We start from the raw sequence: 16,533 nt of genomic DNA, 5'->3' as shown, positions 1-16,533 counted from the left end.
GCATCTGGTCAGGATGCCTCCTGGACGCCTCCCTGGTGAGGAGTTCCGGGCTCGTCCCACTGGGAGGAGGCCCCGGGGAAGACCCAGGACACACTGGAGGGACTATGTTTCTCGGTTGGCCTGGGAACGCCTTGGGGTTCCCCCGGAGGAGCTGGAAGAAATGGCTGGGGAGAGGGAAGTCTGGGCCTCCCTTCTTGGGCTGCTGACCCTGTGACCCGACCCCGGATAAGTGGAAGAAAATGGATGGATGGAAGACGTTTAAGACACTTTAAATAACGATATAATGAACAGACTTTTAGTTTATTGATTTCTTTTTTTAGGATTCACCTGCTGATTCAGATTTTCTACAAGCCTGTTCATCTAGACTTAGTTTTTATGTGATCAACGTGGAACGAGCATTTGGCTGCTCTGGAGGTAGTAGTCCAACATAAAATTAAACAATTCCTAGATTATTTTCAGTTTTCTATAAAATCATGCTTCTGAAGAGTGATTAAAGAAAAAAAAACAAAACGAAAAAGCAATCAGCTGGTGACGGGAACAGACCAGTCCTGGCCTGGGAGGCGATTTGGATTTCCAGAATCGATTTGATTCATGATTCAATTTGATTCAGTTAAAGTCAAAGTAATCACAATTTTACTTGGACTTGGAAGACATTCTCTGAAGAACTAATGCTGCAAATAATAGAAACTAACCCTAATTTGGTTTATAAGTAAAAATATGAATATTTATTTTAAGAGTTGAACCCAATTCAGTTACATTAATCATTTAATTTTTATTTAACATGTCCAGCAAGTGCTGCAGCTCTATCAGCAAGATCTGAAACAGCCTTTCAAAAGCAGAAATTACAGCTAAACACAAAGAGGACAGTAGATGGACACAGTGCGTTTTGGCTGTAAATGTCTCTCAAAGGACCATGCATGACAGAAGTTTCCCATTGATGTCACAAATGGCAGAAATATATATAATGGCCACAAGTACAGCTTCTGAACTATGCCGATGATTTAAGGTATTTCTGTGGGCTCAGGCTATTGTCAAGGGTCAATTAATTTGTCCTGTCCCCCAACCTTACTTTCCAGTCAATAAACAGAGGTAAAAAAAAAAAGTCAGCTGTCCCAGCCAGTCAACCATCGGTTGGGTTTCTACAATATTTCACCTCTATGTAGCAAATCTTGCATACTGTTCAGCTCTTATCTAGTCCACTTCAGCATTCCTGTTTGTAGAATCCAAACTAATTCCTAACATCTGCCTTCAACTTTGCTAGTGGTGCTTTCAATGCTTCCGCCATGTTGTTTTGTTGTGCTACTTGCCTACAGACAAGATCTTGCATCATGTGGTATTATGGGGAAAAGACATAGGCTCAGTTAAGGGCTTTATGAATCTATATCGGGCTATTCCAAGAAAATGTATTCCAATTAATGAATCGATTTTTTTTTGTTTTGTTTTTGTTTTTGTTAATTCTTTTTTTAAAACCAAACTCTAGAACAGACAGATATTTAGCTTCAGGAACTCAGAAGTTGGATCTTATTTTTCAGACATTAAGTTTCTCACAAGGAACGAAGTTGTTTGCAATGGCAACAACACTCTTCAGAGTAGAGGTTGTTACTATGGAAAAACAGCTCGTCTTTTTAAGTTTCAGTCAAATATTTGAACTTAAAATCATAGAAACCACGGAAGGTGTAAGACTTTGGTTAGCAAAGATGTATGAGATTATCCTTGTGAGGTTTGAATCTCATTTATAGAAGGTGCTGGATTTGAAAATGTTCTTTAATCAAATGGCCTGTTCCCCACACACATATTATTTATCAAACAACCCCATAGAATGTGGTCAACGCCCAGCAATCCACTTTGACTTTGTTCCAGATGTCGATGGTAATTCTACAGCTGTCCAGGGTGGGACTCTAGCACTCACTCCTGTCTCAGCACACTTGAGCACCACACATTGTATGTTTGTTTAGACGACGGTTTACTCATGTTACTTGATGAGATGCACCTCTACTCTCCTGATGTGTGATGCAGGAGCCTGGAGTGTGAATGATTTAACAGTTTAACACTTTGAATAGTACATCAGAACACCATCCTCAAATATTAAGTTAGATTTGTGTTACTTTTTTTGAATGCATACTAATGTTTTCTGACATTTGTATTGATGTTTGTAAAAAATAAATCAGACTATGGAGCTACAGAATACCTTGTCTTATAATGGAGATATCAGTTATGCAGACATCTGCTCTATAATCTTAGTGGTTTCAAATAATTTGTACATTTAAAGAAAGGCAAAATCAATATATCACAGGGAGTTTTTCTAAAAATATGCTCATGAGGTTATTGACCTAATCAGGTCTAGGCAGTGTGCAGGCTTCCAGCACGCATGCACACACACATACTGTATGCACACACACTCCTACAGATTGCTTTATTCTGTTCTTATTGTTGGAGCTGCTTGACACCAGAAAGTCTTACGGTGACGATATTACATATTTTGATGATCATATCATTTGCCATATATTCCAGTAATTTTGGATTCATCTGCTCTGTATGGCTGGCTGAATATTACATTAGTTTGAAAAATTCAGTTTCAAACTAGAGTTAACTGAGTCCCCCTTAGAGATCGGGACTCCAAGCAGTCCTTTATGATGTGAAAATTGAACACACTGGCTTTGCAATTGTGGTACATTGTGCAGGCCTGGTTTGAAACGTCCTCTTCGTCTGCCTCACCTCCATCTTTTCCTTCAGGGATACACCAGGAACAGCTTTATGTTGATCCTGATCCTTAGTGGGTTGAAATGAACCCTAAACTTACTACTTCCGTCTGGAAGTGACTTTTGCAACCCCATGTACCCATGTCTGCATTAATGAAGAAAAGTACTCAATGTATTCCCCTGAAGCCTTCTGCTGTTTCCCTCTTCTAGAGAGGCAACTTGCTGTGTGGGCTATATGATGGCTTTGCCTTGCTTTACTGCTGGGGACAGAGGCATGTTTGTCCTGCTTGGCTACTTTAGCTGGCTGACCTACTGGTGAACAGTGACTTTGTTGTAGTCTTCAGCCTGTCCGACTTTCTGAAATACTGACTGACCACTCTACTATCTGCCCATCAACCAAGAGAAGACAAAACACAGTGGTTGTCCTGTTGTCCTCTCCATCCTTACTGGGACTCGGTGACCGACCGCTCTCTTCACACCCCATTCACAACAAATTACACATCGACTATCAGTATCAACTGTGGCTCCATCTACTGTATGTGGAATCAGTGAAAGCAAGAATGACATAATCAGAAGAACTGAAATGCATGAATAGGATCCTGACACACTGATCAAAAATGTTGCAATTTTTAATTTTTATTATTATTATTATTCACAAGAAAATACGGAAATGTAGAAGGTCATTTCATTTACCATTCCATTGTCTGGGTTGTGTCAATCCACACTTAACTTGACACCTTTTCAATTGCATTTGAACACTAATGGTAACCCTAACCCTGTCTACATGCTTATTAAATACATAGTTGTAATGAAGACGGGTTGCTCAAGCTAAAAAGAGAACTTCAGAATCAGAGAAAGGATCCACACGTGCGCGCACACACACACACACACGCGCACACGCAAGTATGTGTGTGTGTGTGTGTGTAGACAGACATCCATCTACAGCAAGACAGTTTTATTAAGAATAATTTAATCATATAAGATACTTTTTGAATAAGTTAAAATGGCTTTTCATAGTCTAAACCTTAAGGAAGAGAATAATTTATGGTGCATTATTGGCTTCTTTTTTCTTGTTTTGTCTGCAGGCGTTTAAGGAGATGCTGTATGCTGCACAGGACCAAGCTCCATCTATTGAAGGTATTCCAGACACACACAGTCCAACTAATAGTAGCCCTTACCTAATATATAGCTATTGTATGAATAACTACAACCTCAAATGCCTTAATTCACACCTTAGTCTCCAACCTGCAGATGTGATTTTGGGTCTGATTAGAACCAGTTTTTAGCCCATACGAATCTTATAGAAGTACTTAAACATTTGTTTAAATGAGACATTAAACGTCTCATTTGGCACATCATTGGTGTTGTTTCATTAAATATAATACAGGACACTGTTAAATACAAATATGTCCATTAACAATCAATGCAGTATTCTCCTCGGCTGTGCTCCATAATTAAGCCGCATCATCACCATTGGTCATTATGGAAACACATCACTGTGTTGTTGTGTCCTTTAACCGACTGCAGTAAGGCTGGCATAGAAAATACAGTCCTGTGCCTGGAATTATAATACGTCATTCTCTCACTTGTGTTTTTTTAATTTTTTTTTTACATGTACTACCTCAACTTGTGTTATTCCTAAATGATATTTTTCTTGTAAAGTTACACCATAAAACCATAGGAGCCATAGAATCATCTAAATGGAGCATTTCGTGGACTAGCCAGTTATCAGGGCTCTTTTTTGGGGTTAATTACAGGCCTGTTTGTACTAAATAATACTTCTTATCATGGCATGTCTGTGTCACCTTTAACTGGTATCTTCATTTGACAAAGGAGGCTTTTTGTTGTTAAATGATCTCATCTTTTAACAACAACACACCATGAGTGTGTGTCTGAAACCATTACTTCCTTCTTATTTTCAGGCTCCCTATATATTGCTCTCATTCAGATTTCATGTTTAAGCTTTAATTTAGATTGTATATTTATGCTGTGCCCAAATAAAAAGAGAAAAGAGAGTACAGCAGTGGTGTGAGGCTTAATTACAAGAACCAGAGGTGTGACCAAGTCACTGTGTTGCAAGTCTCAAGTCAGGAACCTTTAATTTCAAGTCATTTCGAGTCGTTTTTATTTTATTTTATTTTTTTTATAATTTGCAATTATACATGAAATTCAAATAATAGACCATTTGTTCTTTTTAAAATATGTATTTATCTCAAATGATAGAACATGTGTAGCTGGAAACAAAGTATAAAAAACATTTTCAAATTGGACTACTTTATTGCGCAGTTCTGTCAAACTTGATATTCAATAAAAAAAGACAAAAATGCTGACATTTCCACAGCACAATACAAAGAACCATAACAGCAGTTTTTTCCTCTTTTCTCTGACCTGGTCACTGAGTGAACATGTATTTTTATGTGTCCATGTTTGAGTGACATAAGAAACAAAACATATCAACTGAACGATTTACAAAAATCTGCAATTGAGGATACTGTATTTCAGTTGACTATTCTGCATTGCATTTGCAAAAGACCAAACTGGCCAAAAGTCTGTCTGTCATTTGTGCACGATGAGGACGTAAAATGATGCCACCATAGCTGAAGACGCGCTCCACTGGAGCACTGCAAGCAGGCACTGCCAAAACTCTGGTGGCCACATTAAACAGTGAAGGAAGAGTGTGCATGTTCATTGCCCAGAACAAGAGGGCGTTCTGTCCATCAGCAATATGGAGGTAATGACTTAGCTGTAGTGCTGGACTTGTCTGGACATCCTTCTTCTGCCTCTTACAATAAGCAGCAAACAGTCCTCCATCTTCACAGTCCTTTTGATCTTTATCACCAGGAGTCACGTGTTGCTCCGACTTTGCAGGATCTGCAGCATTTTCCAGGATCAGATCTGAGAAAACATCCAAGTAACAGCAGCAAAAGAGCCTGTATTAGAATTTTAGAGAATAAATAAATAATACAGAAAAAGAACACCAAATACAGTCTTTACCTTTAACTTTTTGTGTCACTTCTGTCTTCATGTCCTGACTGCCCAACACGGTTATTTCGTCTTTCATTCCCTGAGCTCTGTAGCGTCGCCACATTTTTTTAAACGTCCAAATCCTGTTAATTTGATTGGTTGTGCTGCAGCTACGTACACATACATACATAAGGAGAGAGGAAAAACAGAGTGACGGTCTGCGCATATTGATACGGAATGAGTGAAATTAATTAATGACGCCACTTTATAAATAATGTGTTTTAAATTTTAAGACTTTGAGTAAAAAATATCAAGTCTTTTCAAGTAAACAGCTTCAAGTCGAGTCAAGTCCCAAGTCAATGGCATGAAAGTCAAAGTCAAGTCCGAGTCTGAGCATTTTTTCAAGTCAAGTCTCAAATCGTGATTTTAACGACTCGAGTCCAAGTCATGTGACTCGAGTCCCCACCTCTGACAAGAACAGAAGAAATCAGTGGATTCAGATTCCAGTGAAAGCAGTTTCTATATTTAACTAAATACATAAGTAGAAGGAAGCACCATGAAACTTTCATAGTGTTACAATCTAGCCGGAGTTTATCTAAAACCATGTCAGAAGACATCTTCAGTTTAACTTGGTTAGAACTCATTTAAAAGGAACTTTGTAAAATGTCTGATGGTTTCTGTTTTCTCAGCTTTTCACAAACTGGGGAATACTTGTAGATATTTTGTTTCTGAAGAATTTCTTCTGGATTAAGGGAAATTAAAAGATTGACATTTAAGACAAAAATGTTATTTTCTTGATTATGAATCATTACATTATTAATTTAGGATGTGACTATATATTTTAGAACTGAGTGATATGCAATTATTAATGTAAGATGTGCATTTTTTTTTCTTTTGGACATTTTCTGCATTAGCAGCCATGATTTTGTTTTCAGCATGTTGGCATCTTTCCCCATGAGAGCAGAGAATCATCTATAGAAGGCTGGAGCTGCACCCTGTGCCTCCAGAGCCAGGAGTGGCTGTTTGGACCTTCCACAATGGTTCTTAGTAGGGGTGCACCGATTTATCGGCCAGCCGATTTATCGGTGCCAATTTCCTTCATTTTGGGAGATCTTTGATCGGCCGATTTCTACATGTGAAGCCGATCTTATCCACCAATGTTATCAACCTCAGCAAAGGTCTAAAAATCAACCCCTGTGCTTTTCTTTTGTCCTGTGAGAGAGGTTGTACTGAAAACCGGACGACCAGGTCACGTCTGGACATTTACAGTTAATAGTCATCCCATTGTTGCCAATTCAGCAACCTTCTTGATATATTGAGCAACATTTCAGACAAAAAAATTTTATCAGCCAAAAGTGGAATCGGTAAGTTAGGCTTTTTAAAACATCAGTAATCAGCGATCGGCCAGAAAACTGCAGTCGGTGCAGCCCTAGTTCTTATTCACTTTGGCTTAAAATGATAAAGAACTAAGTCACATTTTTAAATATAGATATAATATTGAGTGCAGCTTTTAGCAAATATCTACATCATATACATAGACTTTGTCATTTAACTGTACATTTAAAATTTATATTAAGTGAAATTTTGTTGAATGCTCCAATCATAATCAAATAAATGAGTAATAATAAAAAGTGTCTATTTTATTAACAAAAACTAAACTCTATTTTAATAAAAGATTAGTGGGAGTTTAGTAGTCATATACAAGAAAATATATCCATCATTCAATATATCCAAAATATAAGCATCAACTTTGCAAAAGTTGTATGCTTGTCTTTTTCTTGAACTCAAAATTAGAAATAAAACTGTTGTTCTTTCATAATTACAACACATTTCATTTTGTGGATATTTATCGAAACAAAACAAAATCTAAGAAAACTGCAGTTTTCTAAGGTCATGAAACTCTAAAGCTTTTCATTTAGCTTGACTGAAGGCTAAGATGGTTTCTGGGTTGCAGAATGTAATGAATGTAATGAGGTACGAGCGTCAAAGGTAGTGAGAGTGCCCCTACTGGCTAAATATGTTGTTGCACTGCAGAGAGTGAATTGATGGTAATGGCCTACTAAATTTTTGATACAAACATTTATTTGACATTTTCAAAATCTGCACTATGTAGTGCTGGTGTGGTGATAGAAACTAAACTCTAATGACCAGGTCACAGAGTTGTATGGTACTGTCAGACTGTAGGTTTTACTTACACAGTCCATTCAACCTTTTTGTAAAATACTTGTTCTAATGTGTCTTCACACATCCCAAACTAACTGCTCATCAGCCTAATTAGTGGCTTTCAGTTTTTTTGTGTGTGTTTTAAAGAAAAAAATCAGAAAAAACAATGAATTCAGTAATGTGTCGAAGCTGAATTACTGCCACTGAGTACTTTACTCAGTGATATCTGTTGTTTTTCTTGTCCAACATGTAGTAATGGCAAAATAAGGTGGTCATTGTGTTTTCTTACTTTAAATACCCTGACAAGCTGTCAGAGACAGACTGTAATCACTACACCACACAGTGGAGCTGCAGCAGTAGCTTTCCCTGCCTTGCTCAGTGAAGCCAGGCTTGGTAACCTGGTTAAAGTGGTGGATAAGATTTGAGGGAGGACTCAGCTTCCAGCTTTTGGACTTTAAGAGGCAGGTGCTGAAGAAGCCAAGCCAGCCTCCTTTAGATCCCTGTGAGGAGGAGTCTGATATATTCTGATGTAGAGATGTAGCGCCGTTGTATGAGAGGTGTGTGTGGATACAAACGTACCAAAACCACGTGACTGTTCTGCATTAGATGAAGTATGTCGGAGTCTTAACGATGCCAACAATATTCATTAAGTTCAAGTTTGAAATAATTCTTAAGAAAAATGGTTTGACTATACTAAAATGTTCTGTTTGAGATGTTCATGTGATGTTCAGCTCTTAAGATATTTGCATCTATAATTTAAATCGTTTTTATATCATCATTCCACTTTTTTATTTTATTTTAGGAGGTTTTTAAGTTGAACTTTCAGCTCATTGATGCACAGTAATGTAACTTTTATAAAAGATATGTTTTTTACATATTTGTTCAAACTGTCACCATTTCATTACTAGGGCTGTTGAAAACGATTATTTTAGTAATCAAGTTTTCTATCGGTTATTCTGACAATTTATTGAGTAAACAAATAAAAAGTTTGATTAAATAAAATATTGGTAAATACTGCCATAACATCAGTATTAACATCTGATGTCAACATTTTCATGTCTGCGCGTACCTAATGAGTACTTTTCTGAAGAGACTGAACCTGTAACAATAATAGCTCAATTTTTAAGGTGACCTGGACAAAAATGATAAAAAAGTATGAAATGATATTCAATTTAATAATAAAGCAACAGGCTCACAAAGATGCTTCTAAAAAAAATGTCTATACACCAGTTTTTAGTTTATGTATTCATCCTCAGTCAATTTAATAGATGAACTCTCACTTTGTCCAGACATGTGTAGATTCTTTAGTCTCTGCTTTGTTATCCTGAGATGAGATCTGGGGGGTTTTGTCCTACAGTCCAAGTTGTGTGTTTTCCAGATGCCATTCTGGAGCCATTTTGCTCACTTGTCCTCTGGTATGTCCTGAATCAGGCCAGAGCCGTTAGCGAATACTAGTTCCATGAATCGATGTGTATTGACAACAGAATTCACCTAGAACAACATCCATCCACATTAAGAGTGAGATCTACTCAGGATCCACCTGGCTGAGAGAGGCCAATGTGATCCACAGGTTGTCATGCTCATTGTTGATGTTTGTAGTTATGCACAAGTTACTATGGCGATGCCTACTGGCACATGTACAATAAAATGTGATAGAATTGATGAAATGATCGTCATTTTCATCAGCCTGTTTGACAACTAAAGCCACAATAACTTTTCTACCAAGGTACAGCCTTGATATTTTTTATAAACTGGTGAGGCCCTGCAGAAAGAGGAAATCAGTTCTCAGGTGTAGGACAACTGTTTTGTATTTTTATTTTTTGAAATTGTTTTTTATAAAACTAGTCCTTATCTGTGGACCAGCTGCAGCCTTGTGTTGTTGCTGCTGCTTATTGCAGAAAGCTGAGTAAGAGTAAAAAGGGGTGTTGCTAAAAAATAAACCTAAAAACCCTCAATTTTAAAATGGAAAGTATAGGCTCTTACTGAGACAGACATGTCATAATGATAATAATGATGATAATGATGATGACATGTGCTGAGACAGAGAGTGAAAACAGCAGAATAAGGCCAAAAAGGGATAAGAAGATTACTGTCTTCTGACTGTGCCAGCTGTTTGTGTGCTGCAGAAAGCCTTACAGGGAGAGGTCTTCGCACTTCAACTGACTTAATTTGGTGTTTTGTCTAAAAGAGCCCAAGTTAGAACACGGTGATTCACTTAGACTGCATGGTGTGACTCAAAACCACCTGCTCACACGATGTTTAGACGCCGTTGATGAGTCACAATTCCAAAAGATCACCAGAAAACATTGTTACTGGTAATTCTTTATAGTTTAAGTATGTATATAAAAAGAAGGAAACCAGAATTAATTTAATTGAAATGTTATGTGAAAGACAAACATAATGTGGCCTACAATTGTAAAGTAGAAAGAAAGTTATACATGACTCAAAACATTTTTTACAAATAAAAACTTTACAGTGTGGTGTGTAAAAGTATTCACCCCCCTTTTTTCTGAGTGCAACCAGTTTCCTTCAGAAGTTTCCTGATGTCCTGATGACTGAACAGAGTCCACATGTGTGTAATCTGATCTCAGTAGAAATCCAGCTGCTCTGTGATGCCTCAGAGGTTCAGAGAATATTGGGGAGCAAACAGCATCATGAAGTCCAAGGAACACAGCAGACAGGTCAGGGAGAAAACTGTGGAGATGTTTAAAGCAGACTTAGGCTGTAAAAGGATTTCCAGGGTTGAACAAGGAGAGCTCTGATCAGAGATGCAGCCAAGAGGCCCATGGTGACTCTGGACCAAAGGCAGAGATCCACAGCTCAGAGGAGGAATCTGTCCACAGGACAAGTATTCGTCATCACTGCACAAATGTGATCTTTCTGGAAGAGCGGCAAGAAGAAAACCACAAGAAGTCCAGCTATCCACCTAATCTGACTGAAATTGAGCTTTTTGCAAAAACGAATGGGCAAAAATTTCTGTCACAAGATGAGCAGAGCTGGTAGAGCCAAACCCTGAAGACTAGCAGCTGGAATTGCAGCAAAAGGTGGTTCTGTAAAGTATTGACTCAGAGGGCTGAATATTTTTACACTCCACACTTTGTAAAAAAAAAAAAAAAAAAAAAATGTTTTGAATCATAATTTTCTTTCTACTTCACAATTGTATACCACTTTGTGTTGGTCTTTCATATTAAGTTCCAAAGACATACTTATGTTTGTGGCTGTAATATGACAAATTATGGAAAAGTTCAAGGGGTATACCCAATACTTTTGCAAGCCACTGTATATTTATAGAAATATAAATATAGACCAAGACTGAACTTCCTGCAGCAACTCAAGAAATCCAACAAAGGAGCTGCTCATCGTCTTCATGGCTGTTATTCAGAACAGCCATGACAGCTCGTCCAAACTGCAACAAATGTTCAGGTCTGCAGTGAACATCATCATGGCTGACCTTCCATCCAGGACTGCTGCAGGTTTAGGAAAATCGAAGTCAGCATCTCTGCAGATACACAAACTGTTTAGACTTTTATCTTATGCTTATTTACAAAAACATCACAGTATCAGCTCTGTCTGTTCGTTTAGCATTTAATCAGCATCTTATCAGCATGTGTGTCGATCCCTGTGCAGATGGTCAGATGCTCCTACTTAACATTGTGTGAATCACAGGCTGTTCCATTTTTATCTTCTGACTAACCTGATAATCCACCCTGGGATTGTACCACTCTGACATTTATATCATCACCATCTCTATTTATTCCTAATTTCAACATGTCTTTCAGCTATCTCCACCTCAGAGGCACCAATGATCAGTCATGTCTGGAAAAATTATTCCTGTATAGTCTTTCCCATCACAAGAGATAAAGTTCCTTATCCTTGGTCAAAATGATGAAGCCAGCGCAGCAAAACTGCCACAGTCATCCAGTTTCCTAAACTACAGTTTCTCTGAATTACAAAGAAAAAAATAAAAGTGAAATCCCACGGTCAGTGGGTAATGCACGTTTTGGATGTTATATGGCTGATTATAAAGACATTGTTGAGTCAGAAGTCTTGTTTCCTGTCCACTAAGAGGTCTTCCCTCTGATTGTAAACTTTTTTTCCAACTGACTTGTTAATGAAAACCCAAACAGATCTTCCACCAGACAAGATGATGCTGTGTTCCTACAGATGCACAGGAAAAATCAGTGTTCTGTGTTTAGGTCACTCAGTTTATTTGTCAACTACAAGATCGTTAAGATACATGGACTCACTGGACAGGGCTCATTTAATAAAATATTTTATTGATAATGCTAGACACACTGAGCAGAGATTTGTGGCTATATCTTTAAGAGATTGCTTAAAACATTAAATAAAAGAAAACAAACATTAACATCAAACTGCACCCAGTTATCTGTACCTGTACAAGAAAACTCTATAGGTACAGTTGTACCTCGTTAATCTTGTCTTATTAATATTTTTTTTCAATAATTAATAAGATCAAGTATTACCAAAAAGTAATCTAGCCTTGTTGGTAACATATCTATTAATATTATGTTATTTTCAGTTGGACCAAAACCCTTCTTGTTTTTTTCACAAGTAAATAAAGATTTTGGCTCATTTTCTTGTGCTATCTTATGTTGATATTAATGTCAAAACATGCAAACTTAGAATGTTTTCATTGACTCAGAGTTCCTTCTTATGCAGCAGATTAAGCCTACATCAGCACATTTCAGTTAGAAATTACTTCCTGATTTTTCTATTTGCAGAAACCATTTTGTCTTTGTCCCTTTGTCTCCTGCTATACTGCATTCATACAGTATGTTCCTCATATTGTCATGATGTCGTGAATGAGAGGTGGTAAGGATGAATGCTGAGACCCAGGTTGTGAAGAAAATTATGAATTTAATGATAAAGCTCAAATACAGAACAGTACAGACGGCACGGCAGAGAGAATAGCACACAGCTAAATACCGGTAGCAACTGACGAAAAACTGATCATGGAGCAAGCTAACCAGGACAAACAGATCTACTGGAGAGCCGACACACGTAATGACAACAACTGACATTAGACGAGGACCCGACAAGAGACAAAGGACACTTGAATACACAGGGAGGGTAATCAGGAAGACTAGACACAGCTGGGATCAATCAACAGGGAGGACAGGACAGAAAAAAACCAAGAAATAAATACACTAAAACACAGAAACTGAGAAGTGACGTGCAGCTGTAATCTCAGCAAAAGGTGGTGCTACATAATATTAATGCAAGGGGGTCGAATACTATCACAAGGCACTGTATATACGTATCTATATGTAAATATGTATGTGTATATATGTATATATACAGTATATATTTATATGTGGATGAACCTCTAAATTATGTCTTATAATAAAAGGTTATGTATTTTATTATTTTTATATGTATAAATAGACCAGATTTGTATCAATTAGACCAGGCGTGTCAAACTCCAATCCCCAAGGGTTAGGGTCAGTTTTTAGATGTGCCACAGGTACAAAACACTGGAATCAAATGGCTTAATTACCTCCTCCTTGTGTAGATCAGTTCTACAGAGCCTTGCTAAACCTATCGGTAATTATTCTATTCAGGTGTGGTGCAGCAGAGGCTCATCTAAAAGTTGCAGGGCAGTGACTCTCCAGGACCGGAGTTTGAAACCTGTGAATTAGACTACGCAGTTTCTCACCTGCAACAGTTGTCGCAGGCTCTAAAACCTACATCTTCACTAACATAACCAACATTGTAATAATTCATAAATAGTATGTGTTAGGAACATCCAAGGATTGAAATGCATGCAGACATTTTGCACAAAAATAAATTTGGATAAAACAGGTTAAAGATACCCTGAAGTTCTACTGTTTTTGTTTGATTTGATTTCACCAAATGCTTATGTGGTCACCAATCATGATTATTCAGGATTTTCTTCCGGCCACATTTCTTCCTCAAAGACGATGGATTCCCACTATCCTAACGGTTCTTAATAACATGTTGGACAGTTCTTTACCCAGTTTTAGTAGTTTCTGCAGTCTCCTTCTCTGCTTGATGCATGCCACTGATTTGACCCCTCTCAAACAGACTGACATCTTTTCTACAACCACAAGATGTCTTTCAACATGGTTATTTAAGAAATGAGAAGCTACTCACTGCAGCTGTTGGGGTTAAATAATTTGTTGCCAGTTGAAACATAATTGCCCATGGAGTAATTAACCAATAGGAGACTCATACATATTGGCTTAGTTAATTTTTATTTTGGCCAGTCAGCATATGAATAGATTTTTGTGTGTGTTTTCCTTACTGTACATATTGAGGTTATTGTTTCTGTTAACCTTGCCACAGAACTACACTCTGTTAGCATTAAGGGGTGAAATAAAATTGCAATTATTGTCCTAAAAAAGTGGCTGTTCTGTCAGTATGTCTTTGTCATATTGAACAGACAGGTAGAACATTCTGTGCCTGTTGTGGTAGATCTGTCTGCTGTCTCATCACTCCCCCTGGTGGTTGAAAAACAAAATAAAGGGTTTTTGCATTGAGTCGTTTTTCCAAGCCCCAGGGAGACTTTAGTACATTAGTTCAACCTTCTGTGTCCCTTTGACTGCTACAACTTAGTATCTACATGGAGTGGATGAAGGCAAGTTTTCCTTATTGGTGTAACAAATTGCTTTATTTTATTTTTTGCAGTCACAGATGATGATACAGTCAAGAGGTATTATGCCAAGTTTGAGGAGAAGTTTTTCCAGACTTGTGAGAAAGAGCTGGCCAAAATCAATACCTTCTATTCTGGTAATTCCAACAGTACAGTACTATGAGGCAGGACTTCCTTCTACATCTTTAGGTCACTTTTGTTTCCTGCCCAACAGAAAAGCTGGCCGAGGCTCAGCGACGGTTCGCCACGCTGCAGAACGAGCTGCAGTCATCGCTGGATGCCCAGAGGGAGAGCTCTGCCACCGGGCTGGGGCTCAGAAGAAGGAAAACCGTGTTTGCCCTTTCACAGAAGGAGAGATGCAAACATAGAAACATTAAGGACTTGCAGCTGGCCTTCTCTGAGTTCTACCTCAGCCTTATACTGCTGCAGAATTATCAGGTAGATGATAAGACAATTTATGTAGTCTGACAAGTTCAAATATCAGCATGTTACAATGGCTCTTTTCAGGTTTTATTGGAGAATTTTAATCTATAATAAAACAAATTTTTAAATAAGAACGCAGAACAGTGCCTAAGAATTATTCGTTCTCAGCATATCCCACTGGCGACCTTTCTGTGAGCAGTTTCCATGTTCTCCCTGTGCAGGCAGGGATACTCATCTGTCTACCACAACATTTAATTAGCCACTCTGACGTTTCTCTTACTGTAGGTATTTGAACACACATGGTTCTCTTGCTGCGTTCCAGCTATCTGGGAAGTGTGAACTTAGTGCTGGGTTTGATGTCAGACCCGAGGTAACAGAATTCTAGTTAAGAAGTCGGAACTTCATTGTGGCGACGACGACTGTAGACATTGTTCACTGTAGGTAGATGGAGTTGCTTCCAGGCTCTCAGTGGGAAATCTGACTTCAGAGGATGTTACAGATGATTTTTCAGATTGGGAAGTCAGAATTTCCCAGTTCCAACCACAACTGGAATGCAGCATCTGCATCTGTCCTGGTTATGTCTACCCTGTTGACAGATGGAGGCACTGGCGCCGCCCTGTGGGTCATAGATCTGATGGATGGACAGGGTGTGATGTTAAATTGCAGTCACAATTTAGACAGCTATGCTAACATTATACATCACCTACTGACTACTACTGACTTCACTGACTCACTGTTCCTCCCTTCACTTCCTGTCAGAACTTGAACTTCACAGGATTCAGGAAGATTCTCAAGAAGCACGATAAGATTCTGGAAACTTCCAAGGGGGCAGATTGGAGGGTGGCCCACGTTGAAGTGGCTCCATTTTATACATGCAAGAAAATCACTCAGCTCATCTCTGAGACTGAGGTGAAAGTCACACTCACTCACTCACTCTCACACCGCAGTTAACTAGATGTTTAAATAGTCATGTGTAAAAAAAGTTTTAGTAGAACTGATCTCATGTTTTGGTCTGTGCTCACTAGGCTCTGGTCACAACAGAGCTGGAAGGCGGCGACCGGCAGAAGGCCATGAAGAGGCTGAGAGTTCCTCCACTGGGAGCTGCACAAGTCAGTCACACAGCTTAAACGTCCTGTTCAGAAGAACATTGTTCTGTTGCTCCAAGTTAAGAAGAAAACAAAATGGTTCCATTGATATTGTTTGAGATTTTTCTATATTATGATAATGCAGTGGTGCTCTGTACCACAACCACACAAACTAACACCATAGAGTAATCTTTTATGTTAAAATAGGAAAGAATTAAAAATCAAAAGTATAAGAAACATTGTTACTCATAGATATAGACAAAAGATCTATCTATGACAAAAGATAAATATAGACATCTATATCTATCTTTTGTCTCATTATATAATGAAAGTATAATGTCACTCTTATTATACTCAGAGGTCAGAATTTTCAAGTTCTGAAGTCTAAAACTCACAGCGACGCTAGCTGCAGTGACGCTAGCTGCAGCGTGACGCTAGCTGCAGTGACGCTAGCTGCAGTGACGCTAGCTGCAGCGTGACGCTAGCTGCAGTGACGCTAGCTGCAGTGACGCTAGCTGCAGCGTGACGCTAGCTGCAGTGACGCTAGCTGCAGTGACGCTAGGCG

General features: G+C 38.4%; 1 protein-coding gene and 1 long non-coding RNA gene across 2 annotated transcripts in view; one reads left to right on the top strand and one right to left on the bottom strand.

Moving 5' to 3' along the window:
• Positions 1-16,533, top strand: part of LOC103156343 (xenotropic and polytropic retrovirus receptor 1 homolog) — a 45,031-nt gene that overhangs the window by 16,107 nt on the left and 12,391 nt on the right. Inside the window, exons 2-6 of the mRNA XM_007578342.2 lie at positions 3,785-3,836; positions 14,496-14,597; positions 14,675-14,898; positions 15,643-15,792; positions 15,909-15,992. Of these exons, the coding sequence (XP_007578404.1) occupies positions 3,785-3,836; positions 14,496-14,597; positions 14,675-14,898; positions 15,643-15,792; positions 15,909-15,992 (612 nt within the window). The remainder of the gene's footprint in view (positions 1-3,784; positions 3,837-14,495; positions 14,598-14,674; positions 14,899-15,642; positions 15,793-15,908; positions 15,993-16,533) is intronic.
• Positions 4,845-5,742, bottom strand: LOC107833891 (uncharacterized). The gene is made up of 2 exons (XR_001659667.1): positions 5,694-5,742; positions 4,845-5,594 (listed from the first exon to the last, which is right to left on the bottom strand). It is a non-coding gene; the product is annotated as an uncharacterized LOC107833891 (long non-coding RNA).

The sequence above is a fragment of the Poecilia formosa genome, unplaced genomic scaffold (genome assembly GCF_000485575.1).
Source record: "Poecilia formosa unplaced genomic scaffold, Poecilia_formosa-5.1.2 Scaffold475, whole genome shotgun sequence".
Lineage (NCBI taxonomy): Eukaryota > Metazoa > Chordata > Actinopteri > Cyprinodontiformes > Poeciliidae > Poecilia > Poecilia formosa.
This window is presented reverse-complemented; position numbering and strand designations above follow the sequence as displayed.